This window comes from Giraffa tippelskirchi, chromosome 6 (genome assembly GCF_054371585.1).
Source record: "Giraffa tippelskirchi isolate mGirTip1 chromosome 6, T2T-mGirTip1v1.2.pri, whole genome shotgun sequence".
NCBI lineage: Eukaryota > Metazoa > Chordata > Mammalia > Artiodactyla > Giraffidae > Giraffa > Giraffa tippelskirchi.
The window spans coordinates 13,656,134-13,679,504 of record NC_137280.1 but is presented as its reverse complement, the minus strand read 5'-3'; the positions used below and the strand labels follow the sequence as shown (position 1 = coordinate 13,679,504).

At 44.8% G+C, this 23,371-nt stretch overlaps 1 protein-coding gene and 1 long non-coding RNA gene across 3 annotated transcripts; one reads left to right on the top strand and one right to left on the bottom strand.

Annotated features, from left to right (window-relative positions):
• Positions 1–2,249: 2,249 nt before the first annotated feature.
• LOC145511615 (uncharacterized) lies at positions 2,250–15,770 on the bottom strand. Its single transcript, XR_014057995.1, has 4 exons — positions 15,491–15,770; positions 7,319–7,519; positions 6,010–7,217; positions 2,250–4,199 (listed from the first exon to the last, which is right to left on the bottom strand). It is a non-coding gene; the product is annotated as an uncharacterized LOC145511615 (long non-coding RNA).
• A 137-nt stretch (positions 15,771–15,907) lies between these two features.
• TSPYL5 (TSPY like 5) lies at positions 15,908–21,061 on the top strand. 2 transcript variants are annotated; one of them, XM_081505180.1, is made up of 2 exons: positions 15,908–18,181; positions 20,353–21,061. In XM_081505180.1, exon 1 carries the CDS (start codon positions 16,004–16,006, stop codon positions 17,246–17,248), a length of 1,245 nt encoding a protein of 414 aa, XP_081361306.1. In that variant the 5' UTR covers positions 15,908–16,003; the 3' UTR covers positions 17,249–18,181; positions 20,353–21,061. The 2 variants fall into 2 exon arrangements, with proteins under 2 accessions (XP_081361306.1, XP_081361307.1); XM_081505181.1 differs by having other exon boundaries at positions 20,193–21,061.
• Positions 21,062–23,371: the final 2,310 nt, after the last annotated feature.

The window sequence follows — 23,371 nt, the reverse complement described above, 5'->3', positions numbered from 1 at the left end:
ACTCTCACATCCATACACGACTACTGGAAAAACCATAGCCTTGACTATATGGACCTTTGTTGGCAAAGTTATATCTCTGCTATTTAATATGCTGTCTAGGTTTGTCATAGCTTTTCTTCCAAGGAGCATCTTTTAAAATTTCATGGCTGCAGAATCCACAGTGATTTTGGAGCCCAAGAAAATAAAATCTGTCACTGTTTCCATTGTCTCCCCATCTATTTGCCATAAAATGATGGGACCAGATGCCATGATCTTAGTTTTCTGAATGTTGAGTTTTAAACCAACTTTTTCACTCTCCTCTTTCACTTTCATCAAGAGGCTCTTTAGTTCTTCTTCGCTTTCTGCCTTAAGGGTCATCTGCATATCTGAGATTATTGATATTTCTCCTGGCAATCTTGATTCCAGCTTATGCTTCATCCAGCCCAGAACTTCACATGATGTACTCTGCATACAAGTTAAATAAGCACGGTGACAACATACAGCTAAGTACCTGGTACTGAGAAAACAATAAACATTACCTATTGTTATTATCCCTCAAAATCCTTCAAGCTAGGCTTTAGCAGTATGTGAACTAAGAACTTTCAGATGTATAAGCTGGATTTAGAAAAGGCAGAGGAGCCAGAGATCAAAAAGACAACATTTGTTGGATCTTAGAGAAAGCAAAGGAATTTCAGAAAAACATATACGTCTGCTTCATTGACTGTGCTACAGCCTTTGACTGTGTGGATCACAACCTGTGAAAAATTCTTAAAGAGATGGGAATACCAGACCACCATACCTGTCTCCTGAGAAACCTGCATGCAGGTCAAGAAGCAACAGTTAGAAATGACCATGGAACAACAGCCTGGTTCAAAATTGGGAAAGGCATACGTCAAGGATGTATATTGTCAGACAATATGTCATAGCTTGCTCCCTGAAAGAAAAGCTATGACAAACTTAGACAACATATTAAAAAGCAGAGACATTACTTTTCTGACAAAGGTCTGTATAGTCAAAGCTAAGGTTTTTCCAGTAGTCATATATGGATGTGAGAGTTGGACCATAAAGAAAGCTGAGCACCAAAGAACTGATGCTTTTGAACTGTGGAGTTGGAGAAGACTCCTGAGAGTCCCCTAGACAGCAAGGAGATCAAATTAGTCAATCCTAAAGGAAATCAGCCCTGAATATTCATTGGAAGGACTGATGCTGAAGCTGAAGCTCCAATACTTTGGCTGCCTGATGCGAAGCATCTTTCCTGATGCTAGGAAAGACTGAGGGCAGGAGCAGAAGAGGGTGGCAGAGAATAAGATGGTTGGATGACATCACTGACTCAAACATGAGTTTGAGCTAACTCTAAGAGATAGTGAAGGACTGGGAAGCATGGCGTGCTGCAGTCCATGGGGTTGCAAAGAGTCAGACACAACTGAGTTACTGAACTGAACTGAAGCTGGGTTGGACTGTTGCGACAGGAGGGGCCTGATAAGCGGAAGAGGGAGGCTGGTGAGATGCAGATGTGAAGACGGAGTAGAGCTGAAGAGCCAGGGGATGAGGACAACCTGCAGGAGATGGAGAAATGCTGGAAAGGATTCTCCTCTAGGTTTTCCGTCAGAAATGCAGACTGGCTGACACCTGGATTTCAGTCCAGTGTGGCCATTTTGCACTTTTGACCTCAAGAACTGTAAGATCATTTATGTTGCGCTAAGTCGCTAAATTTGTGGTAATTTATTACAGAAGTGATAGAAAATAAATTCAGGCCCCCGTACGTCATTAGCTTTTTTCAGTATTGCTGCTTCCAACAGGTAGCCTGGGTTCAGTTCAGTTCAGTTGTTCAGTCATGTCCGACTCTTTGCGACCCCATGGACTGCAGCACACCAGGCCTCCCTGTCCATCACCAATTCCCAGAGTTTACTCAAACTCATGGCACTGAGTCAGTGATGCCATCCAACCATCTCATCCTCTGCCATCCCCTTCTCCTCCCACCATCAATCTTTCCCAGCATCAGGGTCTTTTCCACTGAGTCAGCTTTTCTCATCAGGTGGCCAAAGTATTGGAGTTTCAGCTTCAGCATCAGTCCTTCCAGTGAATGTTCAAGGTTAATTTTCTTTAGGATTGACTAGTTTGATTTCCTTGCTGTCTAGGGGACTCTCATGAGTCTTCTCCAACACCCCAGTTCAAAAGCATCAGTTCTTTGGTGCTCAGCTTTCTTTATGGTCCAACTCTCAAACACATACATGACTACTGTAAAAATCATAGCTTTGACTAGATGGACCTTTGTTGGCAAAGTAATGTCTCTGCTTTTTAATATGTTGTCTAGGTTGGTCATAACTTTTCTTCCAAGGAGTAAGCGACTTTTAATTTCATGGCTGCAATCACCATCTGCAGTGATTTTGGAGCCTAGGAAAATAAAGTCTGTCACTGTTTCCATTGTCTCCCCATCTATTTGCCATGAAGTGACGGGACCAGATGCCATGATCTTAGTTTTCTGAATGTTGAGTTTTAAACCAACTTTTTCACTCTCCTCTTTCACTTTCATCAAGAGGCTCTTTAGTTCTTCTTCGCTTTCTGCCTTAAGGGTCATCTGCATATCTGAGATTATTGATATTTCTCCTGGCAATCTTGATTCCAGCTTGTGCTTCATCCAGCCCAGCATTTCTCATGATGTACTCTGCATACAAGTTAAATAAGCACGGTGACAATATACAGCCTTGACGTACTCCTTGTCCTATTTGGAACCAGTCTATTGTTTCAAGCCCAGTTCTAACTGTTGTTTCTGACTTGCATATAGATTTCTCAGGAGGCAGGTCAGGTGGTCTGGTATTCCCATCTCTTTCAGAATTTTCCACAGTTTGTTGTGATCCACACAGTCAAAGGCTTTGGCATAGTCAATAAAGCAGAAGTAGATGTTTTACTGGAACTCTCTTGCTTTTTCGATGATCCAACAGAGGTTGGTGATTTGATCTCTGGTTCCTCTGGCTTTTCTAAAACCAGCTTGAACATCTGGAAGTTCGAGGTTCATGTACTGTTGAAGCCTGGCTTGGAGAATTTTGAGCATCACTTTGCTAGGGTGTGAGATGAGTGCCATTGTGCGATAGTTTGAGCATTCTTTGGTAGTGCCTTTCTTTGGGATTAGAACGAAAACTGACCTTTTCAGTCCTCAGCAGTGGCCACTGCTGAGTTTTCCAAATTTGCTGGCATATTGGGTGCAGCACTTTTACAGCATTGTCTTTTAGGATTTGAAATAGCTCAACTGGAATTCCATCCCTTCCCCTAGCTTTGTTTGTAGTGATGCTCCCTAAGGCCCACTTGACTTCGCATTCCAGGATGTCTGCCTCTAGGTGAGTGGTCACACCATTGTGATTATATGGGTCATTAAGATCTTTTTCTTTAGTTCTTCTGTGTATTCTTGCCACCTCTTCTTAATATCTTCTGCTTCTGTTAGGTCCATACCATTCCTGTCGTTTATTGTGCTCATCTTTGCCTGAAATGTTCCCTTGGTATCTCTAATTTTCTTGAAGAGCTCTCTAGTCTTTCCCATTCTATTGTTTTCCTCTATTTCTTTGCACTGATCACTGAGGAAGGCTTTCTTATCTCTCCTTGTTATTCTTTGGCACTCTACACTCAAATGGGTATATCTTTCCTTTTCTCCTTTGCCTTTTGCTTCTCTTCTTTTCACAGCTATTTGTAAGGCCTCCTCAGACAACCATTTTGCCTTTTTGCATTTTTCTTGGGGATGGTCTTGATCCCTGCCTCCTGTACAATGCCATGAACCTTCATCCATAGTTCTTCAGGCACTCTATCAGATTTGATCCCTTGAATATATTTCTCACTTTCACTGTATAATCATAAGGGACTTGATTTAGGTCATATCTGTATGGTCTAGTGCTTTTCCCAACTTTCTTCAATTTAAGTCTGAATTTGGCAATAAGGAGTTCATGATCTGAGCCACAGTCCACTCCGGGTCTTGTTTTTGCTGCTGTATAGAGCTTCTCCATCTTTGGCTGCAAAGAATATAATCAACCTGATTTCAGTATTGACCTTTTCTGGTGATGTCCATGTGTAGAGTCTTCTCTTGTGTTGTTGGAAGAGGGTATTTGCTATGACCAGTGTGTTTTCTTGGCAAAACTTTATTAGCCTTTGCCCTGCTTCATTATGTACCCCAACGCCAAATTTGCCTGTTACTCCAGGTATTTCTTGACTTCCTACTTCTGCATTCCAGTCCCCTATAATGAAAAGGACATCTTTTTTGGGTGTTAGTTCTAGAAGGTCTTCATAGAACCATTCAACTTCAGCTTCTTCAGCATTACTGGTCAGGGTATAGACTTGGATTACTGTGATATTGAATGGTTTGCCTTGGAAATGGCAAAGCCATTTGGAAAGCCTGAAAAGCTTGGGAAGCCTGGGTTATCTGAGTTCAAAATCATACAGGTTTGGGAAAAATTTCTTTAGACCCTAACATATGCTGCATTAAGCTGCTATCTGTTCCTGCCAATCCCCTCGTCCATCTCATGTGATCCCATCCTATCCCGTCCCATAAATGCAATTGCAAAATCATAAAAGGAATTTTCTACCTTAATTTTCAAATGGCATGTTACTTTGCTGTTTGCAGTTTTAGGGGGTGGTTGGGAATATTTGCCAGTCATGACTGAATGATAAAATTAAGGCAGAAAGCCAGACTCAGATAAAACTGAGTTATGCCAGCATGATTCTTAACATGATTTTTTCCAGAATTTTCTCCTAGGAAATAAATTCTTTCATCATCAAGAGAATGCCATATAAACTCTCTTGATGAAAGAATTCAATTACTGGAGTAATACGTGAGGCATATGGTAGTAATTTTTTTTTTAATATCATTGATTGCTGAAATCCTGTTTGATTATACAAACTGGGAGAAATGATTGTTGTTGCTTGCTTTTTTTTTCAGGTACTTTTACTTTTTAATTGGCTTGAGTGATGGAAGACAAGAAACAAGAGGAATATTTGCTTTATCCTTCCCACAGGGGATTTCCTGGTGGTTCAGATGGTAAAGCACCTGCCTGAAAGGCAGGAGACCTGGGTTCGATCCCTGGGTTATGAAGATCCCCTGGAGAAGGGAATGGCAACCCACTCCAGTATTCTTGCCTGGAGAATTCCATGGACAGAGGAGCCTGGCAGGCTACAGTCTGTAGGGTCGCAAAAGTCAGACATGACTGAGCGACTAATACTTTCCACAGGCATTTTCACCTTCTTTCAGGAGTAGGTGGGCTGCCCAGGTACTCCAGTGCTTGGCAACCTTGTGCAAGAAGCCTGCTGGTGCCCAGTGTCCTTTCCAGGACTAGCCCTGCAGTGGGGGTTCTTGCTTCCTTCTGCTTGAGGGTGGGGTGTGGGTGATGGAGTGAAGAGAACACATAACGGAAGGAAGCAGGAATCTCTTGGCCAACAGGTCATATGTTTAGCCACAGGACAGTTCACTTTCTCTTCCTGTTCTACATAAAGTAATAATTCTATGTTCCAACTGCTACTTGTTTTGCTTGCCATTGGCTCTGGACTCACAGATCCCATGATGCTGGGAATGGCTGAGTTTCCAGAAATCTCAACTATGACATGCTGCTTAGCTTTAGTTATTTTCTCTTATTAAAGAGGGTTGCAGTGTGGGAGCAATTCCCTCTTTAAATCCCCATGCCAGAAAATAGATTTTTTATCTTTCCTTATATTTGGCCTTCTATTTCTAAGTCTTCCCCTGCCCCCATCCTTCTGGAGCTCACAGCTGTTGAGATTTCCCCAGTCTCCACACTCTTGCTCTCTCTGAGAGGCAGTCTTAGAGTAGGAGAGTCTACTTACTCTCCAGCGACCAGCATCTCTCTCAGAGTGTGTGTAAACTCTTAGTCGACACTGTATACTCTTCTCGAGTTCGATTTTTACTATCACATTTCAGCCTGGATTCTGCAGTGGGAAACTTACTGCCACACAATTCACTTTTATGCAATATCTTTTTCTAAATGTGGCTATACCACTTTTTAGTTGGATATTATAAAAATTAGTGCTGAATCATACCCAAGGCCAGATGGGGTTGGCTTTTTCTGAGGAAGACAAAGTGTTAGGCTTCCGTTTTCTAAAAAAACTTTAAACTTTTTATTTTGTATTGGTGTATAGCTGTTTAACAATGTTGTGGTGGTTTCAGGTGAACAGCGAAGGGACTCAGCCGCACATATACATATATTCATTCTTTCCCCAACACCCCTGCTGTCCAGGCTGGCACATAACATCGAGTCGAGTTCCATGTGCTATACAATAGGTCCCTGTTGCTTATCTGTTCTGAATGTATAGCAGTGTATATATTCAAACTTTCCAAACTCCCTAACTATCCTTTCTCCCCAGCAACTGCAGGTTTGTTTTCTAAGTCTGTGAGTCTCTTTCTGTTTTGTAAGTAAGTTCATTTGTATCATTTCTTTTTTAGATTTCACATATGAGGGATGCCGTACGATATTTCTCCTTTTCTGTCTGACTTCACGTAGTATGACATTCTCTAGGTCCATCCATGTTGCTGCTAATGGTTTTATTCCATTCTTTTTAATGGCTGAGTAATATGCCACTGTATATATCAACCACATCTCCTTTATCCATTCCTCTGTCCATTTGTCTTGACTATTGTAAACAGTGCTGCAATGAACATTAGGGTGCATGCATCCTTTTGGATCACATTTTTCTCCAGATATATGCCCAGGAGTGGGATTGCAGGGACATATGGTAGCTCTATTTTTAGTTCTTAAAGGAATTTCCATACTGTTTTCCACAGTGGCTGTACCAATTTACATTCCCACACACAGTGTAGGAGGGTTCCCGTCTCTCCATACCCTCTGCAGCATTTGCTGCCTGTGGATTTTTTGATGACAGTAGTCATTCTGACTAGTGTGCGGTGATTATGAAAAATGCCAGTTTGAGCAATAACCTGCTGGTGTCCTAACTGTCTTAATGTGAGAATCAGAGGGGCCATGTGGGCCATCTGATCAATTATGTGGGTATTGGTTGAGAAGGGGAAGAAAAAACCAACCCAGAGAGGCAGTGTTAGTCACACAAATCTACCATTTGTGTCAGAATCCTGTTACTTGTTTGGTAGAGATTGCAGATATGGCTGCTGGGTGAGCAGAGCAGTATGGATGTGTCTCTGAGTTGATCTCGCAAAGCCTTCATATTGTAGGGCGATGAAAAATGTTTTCGGAGTCTAAGTCACACACGGTAAGAAATCAGAGGTAGCACAGAATCTTAGGTATGAGAAGATAAAACCAGTTAAAAATAACAATCATTATCTTTGAAGTTTAAAATGAAAAGGGACAAACATCTCGACAAAAATATGATCCCTTACTTGTGCTCGTCTTGAGTAAAGCTGTCTCCCGGTTCCCACCAGTTCCTCACTTGCCTTAACAACACAAGATGGAGTCTAGCTTGAGTGGGATTACCGTTCTTTACGTTCATTGGCTTTTCTTGAGTGACAGCCACAAAAGTTGCTCTCCTTTGGGGGGATTTAGGTAATTTCTAGCCACTCCTTCATGATTTCACTTAAAAACTGAATTAAAAAAAACAAAACAAAACAGGGGTGAGGAACAGGTGTGGCAAAGTAGACTCTACAAGCCAAACTGTCTTGTCTGGCTATCACAGGATTTTTAAAAATTGTATTTAAATTTATTTATTTTTAATTGGAGGACAATTCCTTCACAATATTGTGTTGATTTTTGCCCTACATCAACATGAATCAGCCACAGGTAAACATATGTCCCCTCCCTCTTGAACCTCCCTCCTCCTCCCACCCCCTCCCACCCCCTCTAGGTTGTCAGTGAGTACCAGATTTGAGCTCCCTGTGTCATTCAGCACATTTCCACTGGCTTTCTAATTTCAGGTATGTAGTGTACATGCTTCAGAGCTACTCTCTCAATTCGTCCCACCTGCTCCTTCCTGCACTGGGTCTACAGGTCTGCTCTCTATGTCCAGCTTCTGTTTGCCATACTGTCCTTTCTCAGTGACTTTTTTTTTCTGGGATATCCCAAGATTCATATCTAAGTCCTGTTGGGATCTTTTCTTCCCAATTAATCTTCCAAGTGAAAATCTACCAACTTCACTTCTTTCTCTGGAATTCTTCTGTACTATTAATGTGTTGTTGGGAAAAAAGAGAAGGCGCAAGTATGTTAAGAGTGTGTATGTACATGCTGGTGGGAATGTAAACTGATGCAGCCACTATGGAGAACAGTATGGAGATTCCTTAAAAATCTAAAAATAAAATTACCATGTGATCTAATAATCCCACTCCTGGATATATATCCAGAAAACACAAAAAGTGTAATTGGAAAAGATAAAGCACCCCAATGTTCATAGCAACACTATGTACAATACCCAAGACATGAAAGCAACCTGACAGATGAATGAATAAAGATGTGGTATGTGTGTATACACACACACACACACACACACACACACACACACAGTGGAATATTGCTCAGCCATAAAAAGAATAAAATAATGCCATTTGTTGCAACATGGATGCACCTAGAGATGATCATACTAAGTGAAGTAAGTCAGACAGGGAAAGATAAAATATATGATGTCACTCATATGTGGAATCTAAAAAAATGATAAATGAGCTTATTTACTAAACAGAAATAGACTCACAGGCATAGAAAACAAACTCATGGATACCAAAGGGGAAGAGGGGGGCGATAAATGAGGAGTTTGGGGTTGACATATACACACTGACATATACATATGCTGCTGCTGCTGCTAAGTCACTTCAGTCGTGTCCGGCTATACATATACAAAATAGATAAACAACAAGGATCTACTGTAGAGCACAGGGAACTATAGTCAATATCTTTTAATAACCTAAAACGGAAAATAATCTGAAAAAGAACATATATATATATACCTATATATAAAAAACTAAATCACTTTGCTATACACTTGAAACTATCACAACATTATAACTTTTTATTAAAAAAGAGTATGTGTGTACATACAGGAAAGGGAATAATAAAGATAGTAAAATTATAGGTAAAATATGAACAAAGTATGGCATGAAAAGAGACGGTAGGGAAAAGAGAGACCTTGCACCTACAGCTCTCTGCACTAGACAGCACGTGGAGGTGTTCACTGAGGGCAGCTTTATTGTTCTGGAAAGTGATGACGGCTGTGGGACAATTTGGAATAGCTCTAGGGTGATTCAGGGAAGGCACTATACAGCTGACATAGAGGGCAAGATCAGATTTTGTAAATCACCAAGCTTCTACTCTGGTTGGAGATGAAGCCTGACATATGTATATCCCAACCAGAGAGAAATTCAATTACCAAATTACATATAAAAGTAGCAACTGCAATAAATAGGGTACACCCATGATTCTAAGTTCTACATACAAGCAATTAATGGAAGACTCTTTTGGACAGCACTTAGTTTTGCTTTAGGGTCCCTTCCTAAATTGTAGTGAAAATCTTCATGTTTGGTGATTGGAGTCTCATAAATTTCTTAATTTTTGCAATCATAACCGTGTTTTATGAGATCTTCTTTTAATACTCTGTTATTTTCTAAAATAATCAATGTCGTTTACCTTCTAAGGAGTTTTGAAGTCAACTGTCCCTTAAGTTTCTTTGGCTTTGGTATTGCATGGCTTAAACCCATTAGATACCCGGTCTAGTCCAGGTAATATTATTGTAGTGAATATGAATTTTCATAGTTGCAACAATTTATAAAATTCAGATGAACTTAAACATGGCAATTCAAGTAACTAGGTAACAACACTTAAAACACAAAATTCAAAGAACTTCCTTTGGCAACATGTACCCTGTGCAAACTCTTATGGCTGCCCTATAATGGGAATAAAGCCCCCTAAGAGTATTTCTCTTCTGAGTCCAAATTTTCAAGTTGGGAACTAGTTCTCCCTATTCTGAGAGGAGTAGTCCCTACTCCTTCCCAGGGAGGGTGGTCTCTACCAGCTTCCTAAGAGTTTTGACCCCTGGAGGGGTAACTGTGAGAATTTCTTTCTCAAGATCTTGCACCAACAAACCAACAAGGCACTCTCTAAATGTTCCCTAAGCTCTTCAACTCCAGCCAGCAAAGATTTTTGTCTCCTCTTTGTGTGGTAGAGATTTGGCTCATGTATCATTACATGTTTTTCTTTCTTTATGATTTATATTATAAACTCTTAACGCTCCATGGTTTGCCCTTGCAGAGCTAAAGCTTTCTCTTTCAATGCTATTATATCTTCCCCTCTCAAGAACTTATTTTGAAATTCAAAGCGAAGAATTTAAGTTGCTAAATTCTACTCTTTCTGGGTTCTTTGGTATTTTCCCTTCTCTATAACAAAAGCCTCAGCCTAAAGATCTCATTTTTTTTTTGGTGAAAAGAAAATGCCAGGAAAGAAGATTATGTCTACCAATATTTTAAAATATTTTGCAGCTACTTATATGACATGAGGGAGAAGGAAATGGCAACCCACTCCAGTGTTCTTGCCTGGAGAATCCCAGGGACGGGGCAGCCTGGTGGGCTGCCGCACAGAGTCGGACACGACTGAAGCAACTTAGCAGCAGCAGCAGCATATGACATGAGACTACTTATATGACACCGAGAGTCCCTTCGACAGCAAGGAGATCAAACCAGTCCATCCTAAAGGAAATCAACCCTGAATATTCATTGGAAGGACTGATGCTGAAACTCCAATTCTTTAGCCACCTGATGCAAAGAGCTGACTGACTGGAAAAGACCCTGATGCTGGGAAAGATGGAAGGCAGGAAAAGAAGGGGACGGCAGAGGATGAGATGGTTGGATATCACCGACTTAATGGACATGAGTTGAAGCAAACTCTGGGAGACGGTGAAGGACAGGGAAGCCTAGCATGCTGCAGTCCATGGGGTCACAAAATGTCAGACACAACTTGTGACTGAACAACAACAACAAAATACGACGTGAACTGAGTGACTTAGGTAGTCTGCTATAAAATTTTGCTCTTTGGGCGGCAGGGTAGGGGGAGGGAACTGGGAAAAAGCTAGGCACATTTTTTAAGATATTAAGTTTAAATAGTTTTTGAAATTTACCTTTAAGAGGCAGATTTTTTTCTTTCCCTCTTTGGCTTTGAAAATATGCCCTACGTCTCTCCTTTTTGATGATCTTCCATAATCTGGGAGGGTTAGTTGGTAAAATTTCATACCGTAAGCAGTACTCACTGTCTCATCTAACAGAGTCAAACTATCACCCTTGGGGAAGAGAAAATCTTCGTGGCTAAAAAATGTCATCTGGGATCTTAAAGTCCATCAGCAGGGAGTCAGTGAGGAATGTGCTTCTCTTGACTGGGGAATAGGTTGGATGACTGGAATGTCTTTTTTTCCCAGCGTGCTAATTTCTATGATTGGAAGAAATCAGACCTTAAAAGGAATGGAGGAAGTACAATTTTCAGAGAACAACAGTGAAGACTAGTTATTGGGGAAAGGTGAAAATGCTTCCAGGTCTGAGTTCATGACAGTAAATTTGTATTTCTTTCATAACATTCATAAAACGATTTTCACAAATGCAGTGCAAATGAAGATGCGTTATTCCCAACGTGGACTGCTGAAATGAAACTCACTTCTCTTCAGCATCATCATGCCACATATACACAACGTAGAAAATAATTCACAACTAACATATATATCAGTTTATACATATTTGTAGGTGTACATGAAGGCATGTGCATGTATAACTATATTAAAAATATATATTTGAAAATTAAAAGGTATCTTTACCCACTATAGAGAGTCTGATATTTCAATCTGTCAAGCCATAATTTTAGATCACAGATTAGTGGCTAAGAGCGTGGGTGCAGGAGTTGGATTGCTTGGGCTAAGATCATTTATTAGCTGTGTGACCTTGGGCAAGGTCCAGGATCTTTTGTACATCAGTAACCTCAGCTCTAAGATGGGAAAAATAACTGTACCTGCCCAACGGAGTGGTTTAGGGATTCAGTGAATTGGAACATGGTACTGGATAAAATGCAAAATAAAGGTGAAATTGTGTTATAATTACTAGTATGTGTAAGGGCCATGCTAGGTGCTTTGAGGGATAAAAAAGAGACACGGTCTCTACCCTTATACAGTCTACTGTCTAACTGGAAACCCAAGATGCAGTCTCATATAAATTAACTATTAATGCCTGAGAAGAAAACCAACAGTTTAGTTCAGTAGCACAGACCAGCTTCTCAAGGAACAGAGAAGTGTATATAAGGTGTCAGTTTCACATTCGCTTCCCTTTACCCAATGCTTATCTCTTTGACATGATGAAAGGCTGAAGCAGATTGTATAATAAACACTGCTGCAGTGGTCAGCCTATGTTAATCCTGCAGTGGTTTAGTCATGGGTAAGCGTTATGACGCAGAATGACGCAGATGTTAATGCTGGATTAAGGCTCTTGACAACGGAGGTTAGTCCAACTGTTAGTGCTCTGAAAAGTGAGCCAATCCATCAATTTCTGCAGTTTATACAGGGATGGTGATGACTTCAGCTGACCCCACCCCACCCTCAGACTCCCTGCTGAGATTTACAGAGAATTCCAGACTGCGGTTATCTGGTTTAAGAGGTAATTCTGTTCAAGAACTAGCACAAAACTGCATGTCTAATTGCCAAATGAATGTATTACAGTTAACAACAACTCTGTGAGATCGAGGGCTGCTTATTGTGCTCTGAAATGATGATGGAAGGCTTGGGAAGAAGTGATTATGAAAGCGCCTTCAACAAGATTTAAGGTGATTCTTGGCTTAATCCCTTTTAAGTTAAATATTAATTCCCCCAACTTAATTTTTAAAGCATCATTCTAGATTTTTACCTAAGACTGTCCCTGAATGGTGCCCATATCAAAAGATGCTTTCTAAAGCTAAATTATCAGTTTAACAGGTTTCCATGCGTTGATTTGAATACAAAACCTGCACCTATAAAATTGCTTCTGTGGGGAAAAGAGGCATATTCTGATTTCACAGTAAATTAAAAATCAATTTATAAACTCACTTTATTTATTTATTTATTTTTTTAAATAAATTTATTTATTTTAGTTGGGGGTTCAGGATGGGGAACACATGTAAACCCAGGGCTGATTCATGTCAATGTATGGCAAAAACCACTACAATATTGTAAAATAAACTCACTTTAAAAACTCTGCTTTGACTGGTTCTTTCACTCAACAATTATTTATTGAGTGTTTTTCATGTATCAGACATCAGACACTGTTGTAGTCACACGTGAACAAAACAAAGATCCTTGCCCTGATGGAGCTGACATTCTAGAGAGGAGAGGCAGTTAAGTAATAAACATAATGAAGAGTTGGTATAGTGTGTTATGGGTTTCCCTGATGGCTCAGATGGTGAAGAATCCACCTGAGATGCAGGAGACCCAGGTTTGATCCCTGGAGTGGGAAGATCCTCTGGAGAAGGGAAGGGCTACCAACGTGTCAAGTGCTGAGGAATAAAAAAAAAGTAGTGCAGAGTTAGAAGGATGGGGATGGGTGTCAATTTTAAATAGGACAGTCGTTGACAAGGTTACATTTAAACAAAGTGTGAAGGGAGCCAGCCAAGGGAGTTGAACCATACCTGGGGAAAGAGCTAGTGCAAAGGCCCTGAGGCAGGAGCCTACCTAGTGAGTCTGAAGAACAGTAGGTAGGCCAGTGTAGTTGGAAGTGGGTGGGAGAGACAAGAGGATGTGATTAGAGAGGTAAGCTGGGTAGTGGCAGGGAGGGAACTGAACAAATCACAGAGGGCCTTGCAAGCTATTGTAAAGTCTTTGAGAAAGATAGCAGTCACTTGTATTAGGCTGGTTTAAAATAAGGCCCTGTGCCGTGCTAAGTTGCTTTAGTCATGTCTGACTCTTTGCAACCCTCATGGACTGTAAGCCGTCAGGCTCCTCTGTCCATGGGATTCTCCAGGCAGGAATACTGGAGTGGGATGCCATGTCCTTCTCTAGGGGATCTTCCTGACTCAGGGATCATACATACGGGCATCTCTTACCTCTCCTGCATTGGCAGGTGGGTTCCTTATACCACTAGCGCCACTTGGGAAGTCCACCTGAATCAAAACAATTCCTCTTATTCCTCGTCTCCTATACTTCCATTTGAATGCGGAAACAATCCAATTAAGATCTTGCTAAAAGTCAAATTCTAAATTGGTAGGTCTGCTGCTAAGTCGCTAAGCCGTTTCAGTTGTGGCCGACTCTGTGTGACCCCATAGACGGAAGCCCACCAGGCTTCTCCGTCCCTGGGATTCTCCAGGCAAGAACACTGGAGTGGGTTGCCATTTCCTTCTCCAATACGTGAAAGTGAAAAGTGAAAGTGAAGTCGCTCAGTCATGTCTGACTCTCAGCGACCCCATGGACTGCAGCCCACCAGGCTCCGCCGTCCATGGGATTTTCCAGGCAAGAGTACTGGAGTGGGGTGCCATTGCCTTCTCCGTGGTAGGTCTGAGGGGGGCCTAAAATTCTGCATTTTTAACGAGCTTGCAGGTGATGCCAGTGCCAGTCAACAACCCCACACCGAGTAATGAGAGTAAAGAAGTACTGAAAACCAAGGGGCTTTGGGGCTTTCTCCTCCATTAGTTGGTTGCAAGGGCCTTCTTGTTCCCTTTGAGCTTAAAAGGACATCCTGAAAGCTTTCATACTGGTCATAACCTCGTCACTGGCCTCACTCATGTCCTTTCACGTGGCTAGTAAGGGTATGGTCCAGAGCTCTCTTGGGAATATGAGATATGTTGTTTGGCTGTTTCCATGCAGGGTCTAAGAAATTTCTAGGGCCTCCTTGCTGCCACTATGGAGGCTCTGCTTCTGAACCTTCACCTGGGAAGCCCTGCTCTACTCCTTGAATGATAATAGTTCTCTGAACACATTCCTGTCTTACTCCAATTATAGCAAGTAATTCTGACTTGTAGCCTTCACTCCTGGTCCTATACTTTGAGTGATAGCCTGACTCTGTAAACTAGGCCTGAGGCAGCTAGAGGATTTGGGTGATGGTCCTGGGATGAAGAGGTGCTCAGCTGATGCTGGTGCAACAGGTAAGGTCGAACTTTTTTTTTTTTTTTGCTGTGCAGTGCAGCTAGTGAGATCTTAGCTTCCTCACCAGGGATTGAACCCTTGCCTTTTGCAGTGGAAGGTGAGTACCAACCACTGGACTACTAGGGGAGTCCTGAGGCTGCCTTTCATAAAAACTAATGCAGTAATTTACAGCTGAGCAGGTCTGGAAGGACTAGACACTTGTGAATATAAAACAAAGGTTATGAGTCTGATAGGCTTGGGTTAGAATTATGCTTCCATGCCTTACTGTGTTATGTCAAGAATGTTCCTTGGCATCTCTGAGCCATAGTTTTCTCACCTGGAAAATGAGAATGATAACGATACATCCTTCATACATTGAGAGAATGCATATGAAGCACATAGTAAAGTGCCTGATGTAATGATACTCATAAAATACTAGTCGCTATTAGTTTGATAATTACTATTAAAATCCGACCACATGTCACATCGCTCTGTGGCCTGGCATTATGGTACTTACCTTTAAAGTCCCTGGAGTTGAAAGTACCAGGGCACATCCCTCAGCAAAGTCTTTCAAAGATGAGACAGAGAGACCAGGAGCAGGTTCATCATGACAGATGTTACAGTAGATAATCGAAGGAACTTTAGATGGTTAGTTTAGAAAGCATATGATGGGGGTACTGATAATGATGGCTGTCTTGAGGGTATCTTGTAGAAGAGGACCCTGAGAGCACACCTGAGACCAAAGGGGAGGGGGAAAAAAGGAAACGGAAGCACATCCCTCTGTAACCGGTGAAAGTGAGTTGGGGAGGGGTGAGATGGGGGGTGGGGGCGCCCGCGAGGGTCGGCGGCTCTTGCGCAGCTGCGGCGGCGGAGCCAATCAGCGGGCGCATCCCGTCCTCGCGCGACGGTACAGTCGTGCCGTTGTGACGTCGGTGGTTGCCATGGAGCGCACCGCTCCGTAGGGCCGCGAGTTGGCGCCAGGGGGGCCGCGGGGTCGCATCACGGCTTTGAGGTCCAGTCGGCCGCCGCCATGAGCGGCCGGAGTAAGGGGAGAAGGTCCTCCCGCGCCAAAGGCCGTGGCAAGAGCCGCGCCAAAGGCCGAGTCCGCGCCGCGCCTGACGACGCCCCGCGCGACCCGGACCCTCCAGAGTGCCAGAGGCTCGGGGAGGAGACCAAGGCGGCACAGGTGCAGGCTGGCGCGGGTTGGGGTGGCCCGGAAGGCGCCGCGCCCGCGCCGCCCCGCCAGCCCGGGGAAGAGGCTGCCTGCCGGCTGCCCCTAGACTGTGGCCTCGCGCTCCGGGCCCAGGCGGCGGGGACTCGAGGGCAGGCGGTGACCAGGCCTTGCCCGGCCAAGGCCACATTCCTCCCGGAGCGCCTGGTGACCGACACTGTCTTCGTGGGAACCGTGGGCACCGTGGCGAGGCCGAGAAACGGGCCCCGCGTCGGAAGCCGGCGCGGCCTCGCCGCGAAGAAGGCTCCAGATACCTGTAGTGCAGTGGGGAAGGGGTGTGCGGCCTTGGCCGGTGGGAAGCCGAAGAAAGGGGCCGTGGCGGAGGCCGCCTCCGTCCCCGTGGGCGAGGAGAAGAAGGTGGAGAACGCGGGGTCAGGGCCCCCGGCGACAGAGGGCAGCATGGATACGCTGGAGAACGTCCAGCTGAAGCTGGAGACCATGAACGCCCAGGCGGACCGGGCCTACCTGCGGCTCTCCCGCAAGTTTGGGCAGTTGCGGCTGCACCACCTAGAGCGCCGGAACCTCCTTATCCAGAATATTCCAGGCTTCTGGGGGCAGGCCTTTCAGAACCACCCCCAGCTCTCGTCCTTCCTGAACAACCAGGATAAAGAGGTCCTCAGCTATTTGAATAGCTTGGAGGTGGAAGAGCTTGGCCTGGCGAGACTGGGCTACAAAATCAAGTTCTACTTCGGGCGCAACCCCTATTTCCAAAATAAGGTGCTCATCAAGGAATATGGGTGCGGCCCTTCGGGTCAGGTGGTGTCTCGTTCCACTCCGATCCAGTGGCTCCCCGGGCACGACCTCCAGACCCTTAGCCAGGGGAACGCCGACAACACCCGGAGCTTCTTTGGCTGGTTTTCAAACCACAGCTCCATCGAGTCTGACAAGATTGTGGAGATAATCAACGAGGAGTTGTGGCCCAATCCGTTACAGTACTATCTTATGAGTGAGGGGGCCCGTGCAGAGAAAGGAAAGGAGGGCAGGCCGGGTCCTGCGAGGCCGCCAGGGGAGACCCCGGAGCCTGGGATAAACAAGTCCAACTGATCCTGCTCAAATCTGCGTCCTACCTCCTGCTGGCCCCATGCCCGGCTGGCCTTGGGTGTTTGGCTGCCTGCCTTCTCTTCGTGTTGGCCTCTGCACACTACTCCTGTTGGACTTCAGTTACAAGAATATGGCATTTATGATCATGTTCTTTTGCCTCCCCGTGACGTTCTTGCTTTTTCTTTACATTAGTATCACATGTTACGTGATCTCGCCCCTCCTGTTTATATGTTAAACTCAACGTGATTGCAGTGTGTGCTGCCTTTCTCTACATTGCTTGGACCCTCTTCTTGGCTCTGGCCTTTCCCACCTGTCTTTAACATGGACACTCATGAGTCAATCAGCAAGAGGACCAGCGCATCCTCAAGCGCTGCTACTTCAGGGCCAGTGACTTGCTGGGCTTCGAGTTCATGCCAGCCATGCATGCCATCTGTGGCAAGGTTTTCAGTTGCCACTGCAGAATGAAGCTAGTGCACGTGGCATTGGCCATCAGCCAAAACTGATTGTCTCTTGGCTCTGGGGTCACCAGCCAAGGTACCACCTGCAGGGGGATCTCTGGTTTTGGCCAGGGACCCATGCTGCCCTCCTAGACATGGGTTTAGGTTCAGGATGAGAAGCAGTTTGCTGTGGGTTCTGTACTGTTCTGCATCTCATCCTGCCTCTGGGCCTTTCTCCTTTCTGGTAAACCTTTGTCAAGGTCTGCACCATACCTCATCACTGTCAGGCCATTGAGTTTTGTCTAGGTTGCCAGTCGGCCCCAATTGGCTTCCTGGGCAACAAGGACCTCAAGAACTACCTGTGGACACAGGCCCTCTGCCGGTGCATGAGACACGCACCTACCCTTTCCAGCCTTCCAGGAACCCTGCTGGCTGCTGGACTGATGGGCAGGCTGGTACGTGTGGACATGTGCTCACTGTCGTCAAGCTGTGGCTCCAGGTGAGGGTGGTGACCAGACACCTATAACCTAGGTAACTTTATCCACTCCCCCCATCCCTGCCTCACATGTGACCGGACTCACCTATAATCTAGGTACCTTTATCCACTCCTCCCATCCCTGCCTCACACGTAACTGCACTCACCTATAACCTAGGTACCTTTATCCACTCCCCCCATCCCTGCCTCACATGTGACCGGACTCACCTATAATCTAGGTACCTTTATCCACTCCCCCCATCCCTGCCTCACACGTAACTGCACTCACCTATAACCTAGGTACCTTTATCCACTCCCCCCATCCCTGCCTCACACATATCCAGACTCACTTATAACCTAGGTACCTTTATCCACTCCCCCCATCCCTGCCTCACGTGTGACCAGATTCACCTATAATCTAAGTACCTTTATCCACTCCCCCCATCCTTGCCTCATGTATGACCAGACTCACCTATAACCTAGGTACCTTTATCCACTCCCCCCATCCCTGCCTCACACATATCCAGACTCACCTATAACCTAGGTACCTTTATCCACTCCCCCCATCCCTGCCTCACACATATCCAGACTCACTTATAACGTAGGTACCTTTATCCACTCCCCCCATCCCTGCCTCACATATGACCAGACTCACCTATAACCTAGGTACCTTTATCCACTCCCCCCATCCCTGCCTCACACACATCCAGACTCACTTATAATGTAGGTACCTTTATCCACTCCCCCCCATCCGTGTCTCACACGTGATGGACTCATCTGTAATCTAGGTGCCTTTATCCACTCCCCCCATCCCTGCCTCACACATGACCAGAGTGTTATGGTGGGGTTGCTAGGGAAGCGTTGTTTCTGATCTGTGGGCCTGTGTCTGCTTCACCTCACCCTTCTACACCTTCCCCCTCAATCCTCTCTTTCTCCTCACCCTCCCTCCCTCCTTCCCTCTGTCCCTGTGCTTGTCGCTCACCTGTCCCTCCCTTTCTTTTGTTTTGTCTCAGTAGTGTTACATCTGAAAGAGAAGACAGAAAGAGAAAACAGTTGTGAAACCAGGGTTTTCTGCATACAGTTAGCCAGTTGGCTGGGGCCTTGTTCTGTACACACACACACACTTGGCTGGAAGAGGGTTGAGGAAGCCAGAAGGCCAAGTGGGTCTGTGGTCAGATCCTGCTCCCTCCCACCTGCTGGGTTCCCTCTGTAATTCTGACATGGAGATTCTTTACATGGCGGTGCATCTGCTAGCACGGTCACCCCCCAGGCAGCAGTGTTGTGGACTAGGGTTACTCCTGCTTTGGCCTTTTCCTCTGCCCCCTAAGACCCAGTTGCCTTCTGTTTCCTCCTCTGGGCAAGCGCCTCTTGCCCTCTGGACTCTGATTCCCCAGCTCTCACCCTCAGCAGTGAGGTCTCTACCTTTACATACCCTTGGGAGTAGATGTGGTCTCCAATATGGGGATCCCAAGGCTGTCCTGGGGTGTGGGGATGGGGGAGGAGGGAGTACTTTTCTGAATCTCCAGGGCTCATTTCTCGCGGGTGTAAAGGCTGAGCTGCGCCCTCTCTGCCCAGGCTTCTCTCTGCCCTCTTTCCCCCTCATCCCTGCGGGTGGGGTAAGTACTCAGGGTGTACTTGCTTTCACCCTAATTTCTCTCTCCTTATGGAAGACCTCGTTCAGAGTTTCCCATGGGCTAGGGAAGTCTTGCCTCAAGAGCTGTCAAGAGGGTGTTTGGGGCAGGGGAGTTGGGGCAAAAACCTAGAGCGGGAATAAACCTGGTGTGGAGAGGGCTTGGCAAAGCAGCTAGAAGTGGCTTGAGGAGCCTCCAGGAGAGTACAGCTATTTCTCAGAGACAGAGGGGGAGGAACCTTCCCTAGGACAGGGACGGGAGAATTAAAGGGTAGTGGGCAAATGTTTTGCCAAGGTGAGGGTATGCCCAAACTTTTGTCCAATCTCGCATTTTTGGTAGATTTTGTAAATCACAAAAACAGAGTCTGAATAACATTACTTTGGATACTTTCTCTTTTGTTCTAGGTGTGGCCTTGTGTTTTGTGGAAGATTATATGCTACTTATTTTGTCTCTGAGTAAATCTTACCATTTTCCCTATTTTTTGCCTAATGGGAAAATAGAGCTGTACAAGTTGGCATTTTTTTTTTTTTAAAGCTTTTTCCTCTTTATTATGGACATTTTCAGACATGCACAGAAGTGGAGAGACCCCGTGTGCAGTCACCTAGCTACATCATTTATCAGTTATGGTCAACCCAGTTTCATCTGCATCTCCGTCTCCCCGCCTGTATTGTTTATCGAAAGTCCAAGACACTGTGCCAGTTCAACCGGGACCACTTTGGGAGACTGAGACACTGCTGGCGGTGATCGTGGTGGGGCGCACTCTCACTGTCACATCAGGTCTGCTTTTTGCTTTTCATGTTAACTAATGATGTTCCAGAGATTGGCCTTAGAAATGAAAGTCTTCAGAGTTGACAAGAAGTCTCAAAAAGTGTTGAAGCTGCCTTTTCCCTGTGTCCACAAGAGGAAAGAGAGACTGCTCTGTTGTAAACTCTTTCAAAGACTTACCTATCAGTCTTTGATAAGGTGCTTACTTGAGACCTTTCACCAGAATAACAGTCTTTTTTTTCCCCTGTAAGATGTAGACTTTGTGTGACTATTATAATTATCAGCGTGTCCTGGTCTCATGATATAACTCTGAACTTGAAAGTAAAGTATAATTTGGAAATTGTTGCTGTGTTCTGTGAAAATAACCTCCCCAAAGTAATCAGTAACCGGTTGTCTTACTTGGTAATTTGGCACTCTGGTAATAATGCAATTATTTCTCTGTTCTGAAACAGTATAAATAGTTGTAAGCTTGCATGTGTGATGGAAACAATAAAAGCTTGTATCTCTATTATATTTTATTATTTTTAAAAAAGAATTGGAAGGTTAAGCAGAGGCTGGGTAGTTGATGGCATGTATACTGTGGCATACATGAGTGATTCCTAAGCCTCAGGCCCTTGTGTGACTAGCTCTATAACAATATATAAAATTCTGATTCCCAAGCCTTTACTAGAGATTGAGATCCTGTGGTTCTGGGAAGAAGCCAGGCAGTCTTGTTTTTACTTTCCAGGTAATTCTAGTGCAAAGCCAGTGCTTCTCAAATTTTAGAGTTCCTCTGAATCATGTGGGGAATCCTGTTAAAATATGAATTCTGATGCAGCAGTCTGGAGTGAAGTTGAGATTCTGCATTTCTGACAAACTTACAGGTGATGCTGGTGCTGGTGGTTTGTGAACTTGGAGTAGCAAAGGAGGTGACTTCAAGGACATTTCAAACTAGAGTAACAACACTCGGTCTTGTTTGCACATCAGAGTTATGTGGGAAGCTTAAATATACAATACTGGCAGAGCTCACAAATACCAGCTGAATCAGAATGGGTAAAGGGATTGATCCAGGTGTAGCTATTTATTCCGGAAACATCCTAGGTGATTCTGATGTCTAGCCAGAGTTGAAAACTAAAGTGTCTGATGCTGTTCTTAACAGATTCATAACAAGGACCGTTTTCCAAAAATCAGGAGGATCAGCAGCAGACAACCAAATGCCACATAAAGCTGCCCAGCTGAAAATGGCTGGAAAAAAAAAATTAGAAGTGAGTTGTTAACTAACAAAATAAAATTTGGTTTGTATGATGTTGGGCATGAATCAACAAATGTGCAGTGTTCAGGTGCTCAAATGTTGAATGAAAGAATGAATTTAAAACAGTTTATGTTCAAATGCCTTTGGGCTAGGCTGGTAATTGAATTTGTGAAGAGGGCCATATTTGCTTTATAAGGATGTTGTGTGTTAGTTCGTTAGGGCTTCCATAATGAAGTAACACAGATCGAGTAGCTTAAACAACGGAAGTTGACTTCCAGTTCTGGAGGCTAGATGTCTGAGATCAAGGTGGCGGCAGGGCTAATTTCTGCTGAAGTCTCTGTCCTTGGCTGTCTGTCTCCTGTCTCTTCGAGGTCTTAGCTCTGTGTGTGTTGGGGGGGCAGTGGGAAGAAGTCGGGGGGTGGGTGTAGCTGGGGCAGCTGTGTTGCAGTGCCAGGTCATTTACTTGGGGCCCAGCAGGCCTGGTGTTGCTGCATCTTCAAAAAAGAGTGGCAAGAATCAGAATCTCCCAGTTTGGAATATTTTCAATTTAAAAAAACAATCGAACACCCAGAGCCTCGCTCTTAGTGGTAGGTGGAGTGCAGAAGGGTCCCGGGGGGCAGCCTCTCTGGGTGTGAGCATCCTCTCAGGACCCATGCAGAGTCCTCCAGGGCTGCGAACCGGGACGGCCCTCTGCCCAGTTCAGCTCATGTACTTGCTTCTTCAGAGGCTCAGAGCCTCCACTTCCCAAGACCCCTTCCACAGGCCTGCCTTCAGTTCCTTGCAGAACCCATCTGATGTGGGCTTTCATCCCCCTGCTGCCCCAGGGTCTTACTCACTGATTGCCTCCTATGTGTGTCAGTCTCTGCTGTAGACATTAGAGATACAGCAATGGACAAATACAGCTTTGAATTCGGCCCCTCGTTCCGGGTTTCAGCCTCCTCTCGGTTTTGCCTGAAATTGTCAGTCAATCCTTTGTTTCCCTTTTCCTACGTGGGGCCAGTGAGTGTGTCAGATCCACATGGGGGCGGCTAAAGTAAACCTCTTTTCACTCTGGCCTCTAGGTCTGACTTCACAAGGCAATTTGGACTTTTAATAACCTGGAGAGTAAGGGCTTCTCCCAGTAATTCTTGTTATGCTAGGAGTCCCTTACCCCTTTCTCACCCAGTTTTATTGCCAAAGACCTGATTTCTTTTTACTTGCTGGGCTTTTCTGGAATGTAGTGGGTTTGTGCTATGCCATGGGGGAGCAGAGAGAAGAAAATAAGCGTCTTACTCCCTGTAGCTTACCCAAGGTCTCCCTCAACTTCTGTCTCCCCTCACACATGGGCTCCCCCTCTGGTCCACTGCACTGATTTGTTACAGGGAAGGAGGTACCCTGCCTGGGGGTGGCCTCACTGAGGGAGGGGACTTCCCCCCTCCTTTGCCCTCTGAAGAGTTTGGAAACTCCTTCCACACTCTCATCCCTGGAGGTGCTTGGCCTTGGGGAGTCACTGGTACTGCTGGGTGGAGCCACATCCCTCCAGTATAGAGGCAGTAAAAAAACAAACCCCAGAGACTCCGTCTCCAGTCTGTGGTTTTTGTCTCTGTC

Coding starts and splice junctions, on each gene's coding strand:
- TSPYL5 (XM_081505180.1), top strand. CDS start 16,004: ATGAGCGGCCGGAGTAAGGGGAGAAGGTCCTCCCGCGCCAAAGGCCGT.